This window comes from Theropithecus gelada, chromosome 10 (assembly GCF_003255815.1).
Source record: "Theropithecus gelada isolate Dixy chromosome 10, Tgel_1.0, whole genome shotgun sequence".
Classification (NCBI taxonomy): domain Eukaryota; kingdom Metazoa; phylum Chordata; class Mammalia; order Primates; family Cercopithecidae; genus Theropithecus; species Theropithecus gelada.
Window position 1 is genome coordinate 25,322,940 of NC_037678.1, and position 19,773 is coordinate 25,342,712.

The window sequence follows — 19,773 nt, forward strand, 5'->3', positions numbered from 1 at the left end:
CCAAAAACATAAAGAAAAAATAGGCAAATTAGACTTCATCGAAATTAAAAACTTTTGTACTTCAAAGAACACCATCAAGAAAGTGAAAAGAACCCAAAGACTAGAAGAAAATATTTGCAAGTCGTATGTGTGATAAGGGACTCGTAGTCAAAATATATAAAAAACTTTTATAATTCAACAATAAAAAGACAACCTGATTAAAGTGGCTGAAGGATTTGAATAGACATTTCTCAATAGAATTGAAGATATGCAAATGCCAATAAGCAAGTTAAAGGATGCCCTGCATCAGGGGTCCCCAAGCCCTATGCCACAGACAGGAACCTTGCTGCACAGCAGGAGGTGAGCAGTAGGCTAGTGAGCATTACAACCTGAGCTCCACCTCCCACCTCCTGCCAGATCAGCAGTGGCATTAGATTCTCCTAGGAGTGCGAACCCTATTGTGAATTGTGCATATGAGGGGTCTAGGTTGTACACTCCTTCTGAGAATCTAATGCCTGATGATCTGAGGTGGAACAGTTTCATCCAGAAACTATACCCCCCACTCCACTCCCTGTCCATGGAAAAATTGTCTTCCAGGAAACTGGAATCTGGTGACAAAAAGGTTGAGCACTGCTGTTCTACATCATTAGTCATTAGGAAAATGGAAATCAAAACCACAGTGAGATACCACTTCATATACACTGGGATGGCTGGAATCAAAACAATAGAAAATCATGTACTGATAAGAATATGAAGAAATTGGAAGCTTCATACATTGCTGGTGGAATTGTAAAATGGTTTGGCCACTTTATTTATTTATTTATTTATTTACTTATTTATTTATTTATTATTTTGAGATGGAGTCTCATCCTGTCGCCCAGGCTGGAGTGCAGTGGCACAATCTCAGCTCACTGCAACCTCTGCCTCCCGGGTTCAAGTGATTCTCCTGCCTCAGCCTCCCAAGTAGCTGGGATTACAGGCACCCACCACCACATCTGGCTAATTTTTGTATTTTTAGTAGAGATGGGGTTTCACCATGCTGGCTATGCAGATCTCGAACTCCAGACCTCAGGTGATCCGCCCACCTTGGCCTCCCAAAGTGCTGGGATTACAGGCATGAGCCACCATGCCCGGCCAGTTTGGCCACTTTAAAAAACAGTCTGGCAGTTTCTCATAGTAATGAACATAGAGTTATCATATGACCCAGCAATTTCATCCATAGATATATGCCTAAGAGAATTGAAAATATATGTTCATGCAAATGTTCATGATAGCATTATTCATAATACTCAAAAAAGTGGAAATAGTCGCAATGTCCATCAAATGATGAATGCATAAACAAAATGTGGTATATCCATACAATGGAATATTATTTGGCAAAAAAAAGAATGATGTTCTGATCCAAATTACAATGTGGATGAACCTTGAAAACATTATGCTAAGTGAAAGAAGCCAGACACAAAATATCACAAATGGTGTGATTCCATTTATATGAAATGTCCAGAGTAGACAAATCCATAGAGACAGAAAGACTAGTCGTTGACAGGGACTTGGGGGAGAGAGAAATATGAAGTTGCTGCTTCATTGATACAGGGATTTCGGGGTTGCAAGGGTGAAGAAATGTTCTGGAACTAATAGTGGTGATTGCACAACATTGTGAATGTACTAAAACCACTAAATGGTACATTTAAAAGGTGAATTTTATGTGAGAATCTCAATAAACCTGTTAAAAAATGGGATTGGGTGCAATGGCTCACACTTGTAATCCTACCACTTTGGGAGGCCGAGGCAGGAGGATTGCTTGAGATCAGGAGTTCAAGACGAGCCTGAGCAACATAGTGAGACTCCATCTCTACAAAAATAATTAAAAATAAGCCGGGCATGGTGGTGCACACCTGTAGTCCCAGCTACTCAGGAGGCTAAAGCAGGAGGATTGCTTGAGATCAGGAGTTCGAGACCAGCCTGAGCAACATAGTGAGACTCTATCTCTACACAAAAATTTAAAAATTTGCTGGGCGTGGTGGTGCACACCTGTAGTTCCAGCTACTCAGGAGGCTAAGACAAGAGGATTGCTTGAGCCAAGGAGTTGGAGGTTGCAGTGAGCTATGATCGTGCTACTGTATTCCAAGCCCCTGGGCTAAATATGTAAACATTTATGTCTAAAATACAACAACTAGGTCCAGGCCCAGTGGCTCACGCCTGTAATTGCAACACTTTGGGAGGCTGAGGCGGGTGGATCGCTTGAAGTCAGGCGTTCAAAACCAGCCTGGCCAACATGGTGAAAAATTTCTACTAAAAATACAAAAGTTAGCCAGGCATTGTGGCGGGCACTTGTAATTCCAGCTACACAGGAGGCTGCAGCAGAAGAAGCACTTGAACTTGGGAGACAGAGGTTGCAGTGAGCCGAGATCATGCCACTGCACTCCAGCCTTGGTGACAGAGCGAGACTCCATCTCAAAATAAATAAAATAAAATAAATAAAACAAAATAAAATTAAAAAGTAGGCCAGGCATGGTAGCTCATGCCTGTAACCTCAGCACTTTGGGACGCCAAGGTAGGCAGATTGTGACTAGCCTGGGCAACATGGTGAAACCTCGTCTCTACAAAAAATAGAAAAATTAGCCAGGTGTGTTGGCACACACCTGTGGTCCCTGCTATTTGGGAGGCTGAGGCAGGAGGATCACTTGAGGCTACCAGGGTCGAAGTGCAATGAGCTGTGATTGTGCCACTGCACTCCAACCTGGGTGACAGAATGAGACCCTATCTCATTATAATAAATAATAAATGGGGAGCATAATTCCGTACTCTTTTTTTTTATTTTGACACGTTTCACTCTTGTTGCCCAGGCTGGAGTGCAATGGTACAATCTCAGCTCACTGCAACTTCCGCCTCCCAAGTTAAGGCAGTTCTCCTGCCTCAGGCTCCCAAGTAGCTGAGATAACAGGCACCCGCCATCATGCCTGGCTAATTTTTGTATTTTTAGTAGAGACAGGGTTACACCATGTTGTTCAGGCTAGTCTTGAACTCCTGACTTCAGGTGATCCACCTGCCTTGGCCTCCCAAAGTGCTGGGATTACAGGCGTGAGCCACCACGCCCAGCCAACTACCTACTCTGTCGACACGGACTGCACATAGTGACTTGTTTGCAAAAAGTACAGTATGGAAGGCAGTGACGGGATGAGAAAGAAACTACAGCAGAGAAACCTGACAAACACGACTTCAGCCAGGTGACCATGGCCAACATCAGCAGTTATAAATCATGCTGATAGTATATACCCTTATGATATGATTAAAATGGCCCTTTACCTCTGTGGTTTTCCTCTCGATAACCCATAACCCAGTCTTACCATGAGAAAGGCATCAGATAAATTCCATTGCTAATAGTGCAGCATCCTACAAAAATACTGACCACTACACCTCAAAACTATCCAGGTCGCTGGGCGCGGTGGCTCATGCCTGTAATCCCAGCACTTCGGGAGGCCAAGGCGGGCGGATCACGAGGTCAGGAGATTGAGACCATCCTGGCTAACACGGTGAAACCCCGTCTCTACTAAAAATACAAAAAAATTAGCCGGGTGTGGTAGTGGGCACCTGTAGTCCCGGGAGGCTGAGGCAGGGGAATGGAGTGAACCCGGGAGGTAGAGCTTGCAGTGAGCCAAGATTGCGCCACTGCACTCCAACCTGGCCGACAGAGCGAGACTCTGTTTCAAAAAAAAAACCAAAAAACAAAAAACTATCAAGGTCATCAAAAACAAGAAAAGCCTGAGAAACTGCCACAACCAAGAGGAGCTTAAGGGAACATGACCAGTCAACGTAATGTGCTGTTCTGGATGACAGCTTGGAACAGAAAAATGACATTCAGTACATACTAAGAAAATCTGAATACAGTATGGACTTTAGTTCATAATGTGTCCATATCGGTTCAACAAATGTATCATGCTAATGTCCAGATACTAATAATAGAGGGAACCGCGTGTGGGGTGTATGACAAGTTTTTATTGTCTTTGCAGTTTTTCTGTGAATCTAAACTTTTCTAAAATATAAAGCCTTTTGTCTGGGCATGGTGGCTCACACCTGTAATCCCAGCACTTTGGGAGGCCCAGGCGGGCGGATCACGAGTTCAGGAGATCGAGACCATCCTGGCTAACACGGTGAAACCCCATCTCTACTAAAAAATACAAAAAACTGGCCGGGCGCGGTGGCTCAAGCCTGTAATCCCAGCACTTTGGGAGGCCGAGACGGGCCGATCACGAGGTCAGGAGATCGAGACCATCCTGGCTAACATGGTGAAACCCCGTCTCTACTAAAAAATAAAAAAAAATTAGCCGGGCGAGGTGGCGGGCGCCTGTAGTCCCAGCTACTCCGGAGGCTGAGGCAGGAGAATGGCGGGAACCCGGGAGGCGGAGCTTGCAGTGAGCTGAGATCCGGCCACTGCACTCCAGCCTGGGCGACAGAGCGAGACTCCGTCTCAAAAAAAAAAAAAAAAATACAAAAAACTAGCTGGGCGTGGTGGGGAGCCCCTGTAGTCCAGCTACTCCGGAGGCTGAGGCAGGAGAATGGCGTGAACCCAGGAGGCGGAGCTTGCAGTGAGCCGAGATTGCGCCACTGCACTCCAGCCTGGGCGACAGAGCGAGACTCCGTCTCAAAAATAAAATAAAATAAAAATAAAGCCTTTTAGGCCGGGCACGTTGGCTCACGCCTGTAATCCCAGTGCTTTGGGAGGCTGAGGTGGGCGGATCACGAGGTCAGGAGATCGAGACCATGGTGAAACCCCCCTGGATAACATGTGAAACCCCATCTGTACTAAAAATACACGAAAGGTCCACCCCTAACATTGAAGGTCATATTTCAACATGAGAGTTGGAGAGGACGAACATCCAAACCACATCACTTGGGCAGCGGGGCAGCTGACTGTTCTGTGCTGCTTTCTCAGAGGCGCTTGCCTTCAGCTGCTTCACGGAGCTCATGAAGAGGATGAACCAGAACTTCCCCCATGGAGGCGCCATGGACACGCACTTTGCAAACATGAGGTCGTTGATCCAGGTATGACTCCGCATCCAGTCCTGCTTTGGACTTTTTTGGGAAACAGTAAGTAAAGCTTAGTGGCTCCAAACTGAGCTATTTAGAGCCCACCTGGATTGGAATCCTATTTCTGCTGTACAAACTCGGCATATGCTCTTATCTTTCTGGGCCTCAGTTTTCTCATCTGTGAAATAGGTTTCCTCATTTTTATGAGTCTCAATAAGTTATTAGAATTATCATGGAAATGAAATAAACTAATGATGTTATAGTGCTCAGCACAGTGCCTGAGTGCCTCTCAGAGCATAGTCCATGGACTGGCAACATCAGCCTCACTGGCAACTTGTTAGAAGTGCAAATTACTGGGCACCTTTCCTCCACTGAATAAAAATCTCTGAGTTGGGCCCAGGAGTCTGTGCCATATGAAGCTCTCCAGGTAATTCTGGTGCAAGCTCAAATTTGAGAAGTATTGTAATAAATGCTAGCTCTTCAGCATTCATAGCGATTAGTATATCTACTCCCCAGAGGAGTTAAGACACTCAACCCTTTGAGTAGAAGGAATGCAGATGTGTTAACTTGAGTAAATGGTGGGGATGCTTTGTTATCTACACACTAGCAGTGGAGCTACAGTTAGCTCTGATTTCTTCTTTAGTGGAACTTTAAAATACTATAAAATATTTTGGACATAAGGAAGGTAAAAGAGTAATATAACGAACACCCATGTTTCCACCCCCACCTCCCCAAGAAATAAAATATTAACCACAGGCTGGGCGTGGTGGCTCAAGCCTGTAATCCCAGCACTTTGGGAGGCCAAGGCGGGCGGATCACGAGGTCAGGAGATCGAGACCAGCCTGGCCAACATGGTGAAACCCCATCTCTAACTAAAAATACAAAAATTAGTCAGGCGTGGTGGCGCACACCTGTAATCCCAGCTACTCAGGAGGCTGAGGCAGGAGAATCTCTTAAACCCGGTAGGTGGCGATTGCAGTGAGCTGAGATCGCACCATTGCACTCCAGCCTGGGTGACAGAGCAAGACTCTGTCCTGAAAAAAAGTTAACTTTAGATTTTTCATTATTCGTGTACCCCTTCTTGATGGCATTTCCCACCACTCCTGTCCTCCCAGTGATAAGCACTTTGCAGATTCCTGTGTTCACCATTATAATGTACTTTTAAAAATTCTTTTACAATATATGCATATATTCCTAAACAGCATATAACTCTGTTTCTTTACTCCCCACTTTACATAGTTTTAAATGGTATGAACTCTTGTGCGGCTTGTCTTTATACTCAGTAACAAGTTTGAGAGGCTCATCAACAAGGGGGCAGTTGATTCCTCTTTCCCGGAAGTACAGTCTTCTGCGTTAGGAGCACAGTGCATTCTATCACGTTTGATTTGGATCCATTTTCCTGTTGGTGGTCATTTAGGTTGTTTTTATTTGGTTTGGTTTTGCTTTTGCTTGGGGAACTTGGGGTTTTGCTTTTGGCCTTTATAAACAGCGCTGCACTGAAATTCTTGTGTGCATCCCTGCTGCATGCATGCAACAACTTTGCTTAGTCATCTACTCGGAATGGAATTGCTGGGGCAGAGAGAATGCACGTCCACAGTTTTATCAGGCACGACGGAATCACTCTCAAAGTGATTGTACCAGTTTCTTAATGCTCCAGGGCAGTATGGTAAGGGTTTCAACACACACCATCCTCACTTGATATTGTCACACTTACATATTTTTGTCAATCTCTTGGATATGATTCGAGCATCCCATTGTGTTTTATAATTTTTTTTATTTTTAATTTTTGTGGGTACATAATAGGTATATATATATATATATATATATATGGAGTACATGAGTTGTTTTGAGACCGGAATGCAATGTGAAATAAGCACATCATGGAAAATAGAGTATCCAGTCCCTCAAGCATTGACATCCTTTGTGTTCCAAACAATCCAATTATATGCTTTTGGTTATTTTAAAATGTACAGTGAAATTATTGTTGACCATAGTTACCCTGCTGTGCGATCAAATAGTATGTCTTTTTCATTCAGTTTTTTCATTGTGATTTTATTTGCATTGTCTTGATTGACAGTGAAATTAAATATCTTCTTCTTTTTTTTTTTTTAAGTTCATTTGGATTGTGAAGTACCTATTCATATGCTTTGCCCATTTTCTTTTTCTTTGTTTTGTTTTTTTTAGAGACAGAGTCTCACTCTATGGTCCAGGCTGGAGTGCAGTGATGTGATCTTGGCTCACTGCAAGCTCCGCCTCCTGGGTTCACGCCATTCTCCTGCCTCAGCCTTCTGAGTAGCTGGGACTACAAGCTCCCGCCACCATGCCTGGCTAATTTTTTGTATTTTTTTTATTTTAGTAGAGACAGTGTTTCACCATGTTGGCCAGGATGGTCTCAATCTCCTGACCTCGTGATCCACCCACGTCGGCCTCCCAAAGTGCTGGGATTACAGGCGTGAGCCACCGCACCCGGCCAACTTTGCCCATTTTCTATGTACATTTTTTCCATAATTAGAGTCATTTTGTACATACTTTTCTTTCTGTACATTATTTTTCAAACAAGGTTTTTTTTCCCCACTGACTAGCATATCCAATAGCTGGAGGTATTCTTCCACCACCTGTTTTTTTATAATATTTTGTTAAAATATAATTTAGATACATAAAATTTACCCTTTTGAAGTGTATGATTCAGTGAGTGGCTTTTCATTTATTCACAGAGTTATGCGATCATCACCAATTTCAGAACATTTTCATTACCCTAGAAAGAAACTCTTCATTAAGAGCCACTCCCCATCCCCTCCGTCTCCCCAGCCCCTGAAAACCAAGGAGCTGCTTTCTGTTTCCGTGGATTTGCCTTTTCTAAACATTTCATATAAATGGAATCATACAATATGTGGCCTTTTGTGACTGGCTTCTTTTACCTAGCATAATGATGTCAAGGTTTATCGTGTGTGTATGATGCATTGTAGCATGTATCAAAACTTAGTTCGAGGCCAGCACAGTGGCTCATGCCTGTAATCCCAGCACTTTGGGAGGCCAAGGCAGGTGGATCACCTGAGGTCAGGAGTTCAAGACCAGCCTGACCAACATGGTGAAACTCCCATCTCTACTAAAAATAACAGAAATTAGCCAGGCGTGGTGGCAGGTGCCTGTAATCCTAGCTACTTGGGAGGCTGAGGCACGAGAATCACTTGAACCTGGGAGGTGGAGGTTGCAGTGAGCTGAAATCATGCCACTGCACTCCAGCCTGGGCAATAGAGCGAGACTCAGTCTCAAAAAAATAAAAACAAAACTTAGTTTGTTTTTATTACCAGATAATATTAAAATAGATGGTATGGATATGCTACCTATATTTATCCATTCATGTCTTGATGGACATTTGAGTTGTTTCCCAGTTGTTGGCTATTATGAGTAACACTATTACACATATTCATTCATGTACAGATTTTTATGTGGATATGTTTTTGTTTTCATTTTGTTTTTTTAGACAGGGTCTCACTCTGTCACCCAGGCTGGAGTCCAGTGGTGTAATCATAGTTCATTGCAGCCTTGAACTGGGCTCAAGTGATCCTCCCACTTTAGCATCCTGAGTAGCTGGGACTACATGCCCAGGACACCATGCCAGGCTAATAATAAATTCTTTTCTTTCTTTCTTTTTTTTTTTTTTTTTTAAGAGAGACAGGGTCTTGTTATGTTGCCCAGGCTGGTCTCAAACTCCTGGCTTCAAGTGATTCTCTTGCCTTGGCCTCCCAAAGTGCTGAGCCACCACACCTGACCGATAGATGTTTTCATTCTTCTTGGGGATGAACCTAAGAGTGAAATTGCTGCATCATATGGAAATTCTGTGTTTAGGTTTTTGAGGAACTACCAAACTGTTTTCCACAGCAGACATACCATTTTACATTCTCAGGAGCAGTGTACAGGGGTTCCAGTTTCTTTGCATCCTTGCCAACACTCGTTATTGTCATTTTTCACTATCCTAGTGAGTGTGAATTGGTATCTTCTTGTGGTTTTGAATTGCATTTTCCTAAGGATTAAGGATGTTGAGCATCTTTCATGTGCCTCTTGACTATTTGTGAATCTCCTTTGGAGAAATGTCTATTCAGATCCTTTCCCTTTTTTTTTTTTTTTTTTTTTTGAAATGGAGTCTTGCTCTGTCGCCCAGGCTGGAGTGCAGTGGCCGGATCTCAGCTCACTGCAAACTCCGCCTCCTGGGTTTACACCATTCTCCTGCCTCAGCCTCCCCAGTAGCTGGGACTACAGGCGCCCGTCACCTCGCCCAGCTAGTTTTTTGTATTTTTTAGTAGAGACGGGGTTTCACCGTGTTAGCCAGGATGGTCTCGATCTGACCTCGTGATCCGCCTGTCTCGGCCTCCCAAAGTGCTGGAATTACAGGCTTGAGCCACCGTAGCCCGGCCCCTTTCCCATTTTTTAAACTATACCTGGCTGTTAAGGGCTACATGGTGTCTGGTGTGTGGATGTACCACCATTTATTCAGCTGTCTCCTCTGCTCCAGCCTTTTCCCAAGAGGCTGATGCTGCCTTTCCTTCCTTGACAGATCCTGGACTCGGAGCTGTTTGAGCTGATGCATCAGAATGGGGACTATACTCACTTCTACTTCTGCTACCGCTGGTTCCTGCTGGATTTCAAGCGAGGTACAGACTTTAAACTGGGGACCTGTGTCCAGACTCTTTGTAGCAGAACTTTCAGGGGAAAAGATCCTGTGGAGGTGAGGTTGAAGGGTTGGCAGCACAGGCAGCAGGGGAGAGAAGCACATGTTTATGGAGTTGGGACCATCGTTTCACCTGCCTTATCTTGCATTGACACTCCACAGTAGGCACTGTTAAGATCTTCATCTTACCAATCAATGAGGAAACCGAGGCTGAGAAGGGTTAAATTCAGAGCTAGGGAGAGATAACTTCAGGGCTGGGGTGAGTACAGCCAGGATTTGAACCCACCTCTTTCATTCTGCTGTGCTGCTTTTCAGAGCCCAAGAACTCTAAAGCCCATGAGGCAGGGGCTATTTCATGCACATTCCAACATGACATAAAAGTGTCGTATAACACAGTACTTTGTTGCTATTGTACAGATTTGGGATGATGTTAATAATTATAATAATATCAGACATGGGCCGGGTGCGGTGGCTCACGCCTGTAATCCCAAGGAGGCCAAGGAGGTCAGATCACGTGGTCAGGAGATCAAGACCTAACATGGTGAAACCTCGTCTCTACTAAAAATACAAAAAATTAGCTGGGCGTGATGGTGCACGCCTGTAGTCCCAGCTACTCAGGAGGCTAAGGCAGGAGAATTACTTGATCCTGGGAGGCGGAGGTTGCAGTGAGCTGAGATCACACCACTGCCCTCTAGCCTGGGTGACAGAGCAAGACTCCATCTCAAAAAAAAAAAAAAAAAAAATCTGACATGTATGGAGTGTTTCAGTGCCACGCACTGTGCTGAGTCATTTATGTGTATTCTCTCTTTAGCCTTTTTCTATTATCAGCTTCACCCCACTTACAGATGAGGAAAGAGACAGGCTCATGGAGAAGTAACTACCCCAGGCTCCCCTTGCCAGCAAGTGATGGAGGAAGGATTCACACCAAGTTTATCAGACATAGGAAGGCTTGCTTTTTTTTTTTTTTTTTTTTTTTTGAGACGGAGTCTTACTCTTTTTGCCCAGGCTGGAGTGCAATGGTGCAATCTCTGCTCACTGAAACCTCCGCCTCCCAGCTTCAAGCGATTCTCCTGCCTCGGCCTCCTGAGTAGCTGAGATTACAGGCACCCGCTTCCACACCTGGCTAATTTTTTTGTATTTTTAGTAGAGGCAGGGTTTCACCATGTTTGGCCAGGCTGGTCTCAAACTCCTGACCTCAGGTGATCCACCTGCCTCAGTCTCCCAAAGTGTTGGGATTACAGGCTTGAGCCACCACACCTGGACTTTTTTTTTTTTTTTTTTTGAGATGGAGTCTCGCTCTGTCTCCCAGGCTGGGTTTTTTTTTTTTTTTTAAAGACTAAGTCTGGCTCTGTCGCCCAGGCTGGAGTGCAGTGGTGCGATCTCAACTTACTGCAACCTCCACCTCCTGGGTTCAAGCAATTCTCTGCCTCAGCCTTCTGAGTAGCTGGGATTACAGGCGCCCGCCACCACGCCTGGCTAGTTTTTTTTTTGTACTTTTTGTAGAGATGGGAGTTTCACCATGTTGGCTAGCCTGGTCTTGAACTCCTGAGCTCGTGATCCACCCGCCTCGGCCTCCCAGAGTGCTGGGATTACAGTCATAAGCCACCGTGCCCAGCCAAAGGCTTACTTTTAACCATTGCTCTACTCTGCCTCTTCACTAGACTCAGAGTGCTCGTGTGTGGGGGGGAAGGAGAAAGGCCTCCATGGATGCTGATGGAGATGTGGGTGCAGGGATAGCAGGTGTTGCTGGTCGAGGGGCAGGGCAAGGACAGATCCGTGTAATTCACACCCGCACATGCCTGGTCCCTCCACTTACAGAATGTCAGAGCTGGAAGGAACTTAGAACTCACCTGGTTTACACAGCCCATCCTACAGATGGGGAAACTGAGGTTTCTGGTGGTCAAATGACAGAGTCCTCTCCTGTCTTCTCACCTGAGTTCTATCCACTGCACCAGGGCAGAGGCATAAGGCAAAACTTGCCTGGGATTTTCCCAGCTTTGGGGATTTCCCAAGGGAAGGCAACATTGTGAGCCCTGTCACCAATTCTCTCCCCATGTGTGTTGGTGTCTTGGCAGAACTCGTTTATGATGACGTCTTCTTGGTCTGGGAGACCATCTGGGCAGCCAAACATGTCTCCTCGGCGCACTACGTCTTGTTCATTGCGCTGGCTCTGGTGGAAGTCTACCGCGACATCATTTTGGAGAACAACATGGATTTCACAGACATCATCAAATTCTTTAATGGTACCCACATGATTGGGGCCTCATGAGAGGGGTGCAGGCTGCTGGAGGCCCCTTCTGGGGATCTCAGGAGGAATGAAGATGGGCTGAGATGGATGCATGGTGAAGGGGATAAAGAGGGCTCTGCACACTTCTTATGGCTATTTCCAAAAGGACAAGTTCACATCTCGTAATGCTGAGGTTGCATTTTTCTCAGGGATCTGGCAGAGGGACTACGGGTGTTGAAATCAGCTCAGGGGCAAAGCCTGGTTCTACCACTGACCAGCTGTGCCCATGGTCAAGTCACTTCCCCTGTCTCTAAACATCCACTTCCTCATCTGTGAAATGGGCTAGCAGTGGTCTGCTTTGGTTGATGTGTGTGGGAAAAGCAGGCCCAGGGCAGCAATTTAAGTAACACGAAAAAGACACAGCCCTTGAAATCAGACAGATGTGAATTCTGATCTAGGCTCCTGGGAACTGTGTGACCTTGTCCAAGTGACTTCACGTCTCTAGGCCTCAGATTCTTCAGGGATAAAATGGTACTAACATTCCCTCCCTCACAGGGAGGTCCAGAGGATTACAGGAGACAACATGGTTAAATCCCAGCACCTGGTACCTGGAGGGAACCCAATAAACGAAAGCTATTGCCACTGTTATCACTATTAAAAATTTTTTTTAATGAAAAATTTCTGGAAAAAACAAAAGAAGAAAAAAGCCACTGTGACCTCACTTTTGAAACATTATTAGGGTTCTTAATTTAAGTAAACCTTTGGGGGGAATAGTTTTGCATTTTAGTTGTCTACTAAAATTGTAGATTGAGAACTGTTTTAGATTTAGATGCACAGAAAATGCATGATACCTTGGCCTAGCTTTGCCTACTGTTAGCATTTACATGACCCTGGTACATTTGCCAAAACTAAGACATTATCATTGGCACATTACCATCTACTAAACTACAGGCTTTATTTGGATTTCACCTGTTTTTTCACCAATATCCTTTTTCTGTTCTAGGGTCTAATCCAGGAAACCACAGTCATGTTCATTTTTATGTTTTTACAATTTCAGAATCCAGTTGTATATACCTTTTTTCACTTAATATTTCAAACATTGTCTTTCATATAATTTTTTTTTTTTTTTTTTTTTTGAGATAGAGTCTCTCGCTCTGTTACCAACGCTGGAGTGAAGTGGTTCGACCTCAGCTCACTGCAACCTCCGCCTCCCAGGTTCAAGCGATTCTTCCACCTCAGCCTCCTGAGTAGCTGGGACTACAAATGTGTGCCATCACACCCGGCTAATTTTTGTATTTTTAGTAGAGATAGGGTTTTGCCATGTTGGCCAGGGTGGTCTAGAACTCCTGACCTCAGGCGATCCGCCTGTCTTGGCCTCCCAACGTGCTGGGATTATAGGTGTGAGCCACTGTGCCCAGCCAGTCATTTTTTTAAACTACAAACTATATCTCAAGTGATTGTTCCATAACTTACTGAACCATTTCTTATCATTAGCATGTAGGTTATTTTCAGTTTGAAGGTGTGATTGAGAGTCCAAAGAAATTCATCTGTTAGCATAAAGATTCCTAAATTTTCTCAATTCATGCACTGCTAGTGTCTCTGTAAAATTATAACAGCACCTCAGACCAAAAGTTTCATTTAGTAAATAGTTAGGTCCAAACCACTTCATAAATATTTATATCATAGCAACTTAGAAGCCGTTAAAAAAATAACACATACATTATATCTTTTTTTTTTTTTTTTTTGAGACGAAATCTCGCTCTGTCACCCAGGCTGGAGTGCAGTGGCCGGATCTCAGCTCACTGCAAGCTCCGCCTCCCGGGTTTACGCCATTCTCCTGCCTCAGCCTCCCGAGTAGCTGGGACTACAGGCGCCCGCCACCTCGCCTGGCTAGTTTTTTGTATATTTTAGTAGAGACGGGGTTTCACCGTGTTAGCCAGGACGGTCTCGATCTCATGGCCTCATGATCCACCCACCTTGCCCTCCCAAAGTACTGGGATTACAGGCGTGAGTCACCGCGCCCCGGCCCATGGCACTTACTTTCTATTTCAGCAGCTGCTGAAAATCCAACTTTGCAAAGACAGTCATTGATGGGACTCTGGGTACAGTGGCTTATGCCTGTAAGCACTTTGGGAGGCCAAGGTGGGTGGATTACTTGAGGCTAGGAGTTCCAGATCAGCCTGGCCAACGTGGCAAAACCCTGTCTCTAATAAAAATACAAAAATTAGGCCGGGCGCGGTGGCTCAAGCCTGTAATCCCAGCATTTTGGGAGGCCGAGACGGGCGGATCACGAGGTCAGGAGATCAAGACCATCCTGGCTAACAGGGTGAAACCCCGTCTCTACTAAAAAAATACAAAAAACTAGCCGGGCGAGGTGGCGGGCGCCTGTAGTCCCAGCTACTCGGGAGGCTGAGGCAGGAGAATGGCGTAAATCCAGGAGGCAGAGCTTGCAGTGAGCTGAGATCTGGCCACTGCACTCCAGCCTGGGCGACAGAGCGAGACTCCGCCACAAAAAAAAAAAAAAAAAAAAAATACAAAAATTAGCCCAGCATGGTGGTGCACACCTGTAATCCCAGCTACTCAGGAGGCTGGGATTACAGGAGGCATGAGAATCGCTTGAGGTTGGGAGGCGGAGGTTATAGTGAGCCGAGATCACACCACACTGCATTCTACCCTGGGCAACAGAGTGAGACCTTGTCTCAAAAGAAAAAAAGAAAGTTATTGATGAGAGCGTAGTGAAATTCATGAACTCACTCCAGCTAACAGTTGACGTGGCGCTCAACTTAGATGAAGCATTGCCGCGCTTCCCTCGAAATATCCAAATACTCCACAGTGTCCCTGTAAGTTCACTGTGACATGCTGGGGTACGTTGGTACCCAGTTCAGGAACCATGTCTTAGATTTAGTGTTGTTTTGTTTTGTTTTTTCTTTTCTTTCTACTAAATGGTTTATTTATGATAAATGTCTAAGTTTAGGATTATTTGGTTTGGAAGTCTGACCACATTGTATGGCTCTTGATAAAATTATTCTTTTCTTTGCTTTTTTTGTCCCTTTCTCTTCTTCCTTTTCCATCTTTCCTCCCTCTGTTGCTTCCTCCTTTTCATATCTTTCAGCATCTACTGTGTGCCCAGCACTGCTTTCAGTCATTCTGTTTATAGGAGAGGAGTGGAAGGACTTCACCTTTTCATTTTTATTATTATTATTATTTTTTTTTTTGAGATGGAGTTTCGCTCTTGTTGCCCAGGCTGGAGTGCAATGGTGCAATCTTGGCTCATCACAAGCTCTGCCTCCCAGGTTCAAGCGATTCTTCTGCCTCAGCCTCCTGAGTAGCTGGGATTATAGGCGTGCACCACCACGCCCGACTAATTTGTATTTTTAGTAGACACAGGGTTTCTCCATGTTGGTCAGGCTGGTCTCAAACTCCCGACTTCAGGTGATCTGCCCGCCTCAGCCTCCCAAAATGCTGGGATTACAGGTGTGAGCCACCGCGCCCGACTGACCTCACCTTTTTATAGCACATCCTGTGAACCAGCATTATCCCATTCAATCCCCACAGCAACTTGGTGAGGCGGCTGCTGTTCCAATCCCCATTTTACAGATGAGGAAACTGAGGTCCAGAGTTAGAGGGCTTCTCCAGGGCCTCTGCTTCCTGAGCCAATCTGTGATGGAGACGCCCCCAGAGAAGCCTCCAGGGGCTGGAAGTGTGCCCTAAGACTGGACGCAGAAGGAGGCTCATGAGGTTTTTTTCTGCTCTTTCAGAAATGGCTGAGCGACACAACACCAAGCAAGTCCTGAAGCTGGCGCGGGACCTCGTGTACAAGGTGCAGACTCTGATTGAGAACAAGTGAGGGGCACTTCACCCAGGCAGCCTCAGCCAAGCTGCCCCACCTGTTCCTCTGCTTATTTTTCCTCCTGGCTGGACGGTCACCCCAGGAGCGGGGTCCTGGTGTCTGTTCACAAGCATGGAGTTCAGTGCAAAAAGAAACTACCGTGACTTTCACTTCTGGGCAGATGGGGTGGAGGGAGTACCCCTTCAATTTAGCCTTACGTTTTCCTGTTTGACCAAAGATTGCCCAAGTCTGGCGTTCCTCCCTTGCAGGAGGTAGGGGATGTTGGTGGACGAGGAGCCATCGTTGTTTGCTGGTGTCCAGAATGGTCTCCTCTTCTTCTTTCCCTATCCCTCCAAACTGTCTTGTAAGATGAGACCTGGGAAGGGAATTTCTTTTTGGAAATTGGTGTAGAAGAGGTGTGTGGGGCTACCTCTGTGCTCCTCGGCAAGGGGCCTTTGGCGATATTCTGGACATGGCTAGAGATTGACCCTCCACGTCGACATTACTGACATTTGCAGCCAGGTGATTCTTTTTGAGGGGACTGTCTTCTGCATTGTAGGATGCTGAGCAGCGTCCCTGGCCTCACCAGATGCCAGTCGCACCATCCCCCACTCACACCCCAGTTGTGACAACCCCCAAAAATGTCTCTAGACATTGCCAAATGTTCCCTGCAGGGCAAAGTTGCCCCCATTTGAGAACCACTGGCTTGGAGGAGGGACTACAAATGACTTGCTCCCCCATTCTTTTGATGCTAAACCACCCTGGTCCTGAGGCCTCCCCCGACTTAGAAAAGGCACACAGGAGGCCCGGCGCGGTGGCTCACGCCTGTAATCCCAGCGCTTTGGGAGGCTGAGGCAGGCGGATCACAAGGTCAGGAGTTCTGAGACCAGCCTGGCCAACATAGTGAAACCCTGTCTCTTCTAAAAATACAAAAAATTAGCTGGGCGTGGTGGTGGGCGCCTGTAATCCCAGCTACTTGGGAGGCTGAGGCAGGAGAATCGCTTGAACCTGGGAGGTGGAGGTTGCAATGATCTGAGATCACACCACTGCACTCCAGCCCGGGTGACAGTGCGAGACTCTGTCTCAAAAAAAAATAAAAAAAGAAAAGGCACACAGGAGTCCCTCACACATCTCTCTTGGAGTCTGGGATTCCATCTGTTGTATTTTCTCCTTTTTTTCTCCTCTGTGTGATGCCAGAAGATACTCGTTTTCTTCTTTTCAAGAAATGCATCTCCCCACATAGGGAGTGGACCCAGAAAGTGTCTGTAGGCATGAGACGGTCAGAGCTCTTTGGGGTCCTGCTCAGAGCCCCCCAGGCCGGGCAGAGTCTGTATCCTGCTGCCATCTTGCAAGGGAAAACCGCCTTTCCTTCCAAGTATTGGGTCTTAGAAATGTGTGTGTTTGGTGAAAGCTGCTTAATGGTGGTGGGGTGCAGCTTTTCTCTAAGCGCAGTTACTCACTCAGGACAAAGGAGGAAAAGGAAGGCAGAGGTCGGCCAGGGTAGAGCATGGTGTGTGTTTTCCTTGGGGAACATCAGCTGATGAGCTGGGTCCAGGACCATGCTAGGTCTGGGAACAGTCCCCCCGAGGTCTTCACACAGAGTGTCACCAATCCACAAACAGACCCGAAGTGAGCTAGTATACTCTGCCTACCTGTCCTTTTGATAGAGCAGTCTTGCCCGCTCTTCTGTTCTGAGAATGCACCCAGAATGGGGGAAACCCAGCAAGCATCAGAGAGAAAGGCTCTTCTCGGGAGACCTGCCACCTCTAGGGTGGTCAAAGAATGGCAGCTGGGATTTTGGAGAGGGGAGAGGATAGGTAAAGCAGCGTATTGAAGCATTGGCGAAGGGGCGTATTAGTCCTCCCATCCTGAGCACACCGGGATTGGGATGCATCCTTGCCTTGTGTGCTTGTGAAGGCTTCTTTCGCTCGGTACAGCAACTTCAACTGCACCTGAACCTCCAACCTCTGCCCAGCCTCTGGTGCAGGGTGGATAGAGGTCTAGTCAACCCTTACTTTCTGAAGAGAGCTCTGTGGGAGACTTGAGGCTACGGTAGCCTTCATGGCTCCCAGCTCCTACCCCACCCCACCAAAGCAGAAACGGGAGACGGCAACGTTCTGGCCGCCATCAGACTTGCGTCTCCCTGCCCTACGTACCCCAGCTTCCAAGACAGGAAGAAATGTGCAAAAGGCCCCTCCGGAGAAAACTGTATTTTGCCATTCAGCTGTTCTTTACACAGGGTGTTATTTTGGTGAGACCCAGGTCCCAGACCTTCTGGTTCCTATTTATTTTTTTAACAGACTAGTCTCGAAGTACAGCACAAGATCTCTTCTCTGCCTTCTCTCGTGATGTTCCAGAGAGCATCTGTGGTTGTGATTTGGAATAAGTCATATTTATTTGGTTTACTGTGCCTATTCAGATCTCTGTATGTCGTGTGTGTTTCTGTGTCCTGGAATTGGCTGCGTGGGAGTTGTTCTGTCCACGGAGTGCACTCTTTTTTTTTCAATGTGGCCCACATATCTTGTAAATGTTTGCTGAAGAGTTGTGTCTATATATAGAGAAAATATATATAAACAGAAATATGTGAATCTGGGTTTCTTTGTCCTTTTTTTTTTTTTTTTTACTTTGAAAGAAAGAAATGCTTGCTTCTGAATACTGTGTCTTCCCACTCACACCCCAGTAACCCTATACGGGGTCAGATTTTTGTAATATCTACCTGGCCTTTTCCCCAAAAAGGTGAATCACTTCTGACCTCTTGTATGAGTTGGCTCTTACCACAATTAATGCTGCATTACAAATGACCCAAAACGTAGTGGTTTAAAACAGCCATGTATTTAGCTCATAATTCTGTGGGTCAGCAGTCCAGGCTAGGTTCAGCTGGGAGGTTCTTCTCTTCTTAGTCAGACTTCTTCATGTGTCTGTGGTCAGCTAATGTCCAGATAGGCAACTCTGCTTCTGATGGTTGTCTGGCTGTTGACTAGGGCAGTGGGGGAAACTGGGTTCTCCATCTCCTATCCTTCAACAGGCTAGCTTAGGCTTGTTTACATGGCTATGATGGCAGATCCCAGAAGGTAAGCAGAAACATGCGCTGCCTCTTGGTCTCAACTTCTCTGGCATAGTCATTTCTGACACATTCTGTTGGTCAGAGAAAGTCACATGACTAAGCCCAGCTTCAAAGGGTAGGCAAATAGATTGTACTTCCTGATGAGAGTCTTTGGAAAGTGATACTGAAAAGGAACATGGGCCAGGCACAGTGGCTCACCCCTGTAATCCCAGCACTTTGGGAGGCCAACGCAAGAGGATCACTTGAAGCCAAAAGTTCAAGATCAGCCTGGGCAACATAATGAGACTCCATTTCTCCAAAAATAAAAAATTAAAATTAGCTGGATGTGGTAGCATGTGTCTCTGGTCCCAGCTACTCAGGAGGCTGAAGTGGGAGGATCACTTGAGCCCAGAAGATAGAGGCTGCAGTGAGACATGGTCATGCCACTGTGCCTCAGCCTGGGTGACAATGTAAAATCCTGTCTCGAAAAAAGAAAAGGAGCATGGATCCAGGCTGAGAGATAATTGAGGCCATTTTTGCAAAGAGTCTGCCACATTCCCAAAGGCCCAGTGCACAAGAGGGGTTCCCAGTCAGCCATTTGACCTGAGAGCATAGCTCTAAATTAACACTTCCCTGAATCCCGACTGCTGAGCTAGCTCATTTCTCACCTCCGATGCTCCCAAAGACAACGAGTTCATTCCCCCAACATCGCTGGTTCTCACTCATGGCTGCCGTTCAGAACGATAGTCATCAGGCAGTGAGCACTATGCACAGATCTCCACCTCCATCAGTCTCTAAACATGACTGAGGAAAACTAGTTTTCAGCTATGGAAGCACAGCCTGATTTAATATAATGAGCAGCATCAAAACCTCAGGGTTTTTTTGTTTGTTTGTTTGTTTGTTTATTTGTTTTGAGACGGAGTCTCACTCTGTCACCCAGGCTGGAGTGCAGTGGCGTGATCTCCGCTCATTGCAAGCTCCGCCTCCCGGGCTCACGC

At 46.0% G+C, this 19,773-nt stretch overlaps 1 protein-coding gene across 4 annotated transcripts in view; it reads left to right on the forward strand.

Annotated features, from left to right (window-relative positions):
* SGSM1 (small G protein signaling modulator 1) overlaps positions 1-18,320 on the forward strand; it is a 119,571-nt gene extending 101,251 nt beyond the window's left edge. For all 4 annotated transcript variants that reach the window (XM_025399483.1, XM_025399485.1, XM_025399484.1 and 1 more), the window contains 4 exons: positions 4,913-5,022; positions 9,563-9,659; positions 11,752-11,919; positions 15,662-18,320. In XM_025399483.1, coding sequence (XP_025255268.1) covers positions 4,913-5,022; positions 9,563-9,659; positions 11,752-11,919; positions 15,662-15,750 — 464 coding nt within the window. In that variant the 3' untranslated portion in view covers positions 15,751-18,320. The remainder of the gene's footprint in view (positions 1-4,912; positions 5,023-9,562; positions 9,660-11,751; positions 11,920-15,661) is intronic.
* Positions 18,321-19,773: the final 1,453 nt, after the last annotated feature.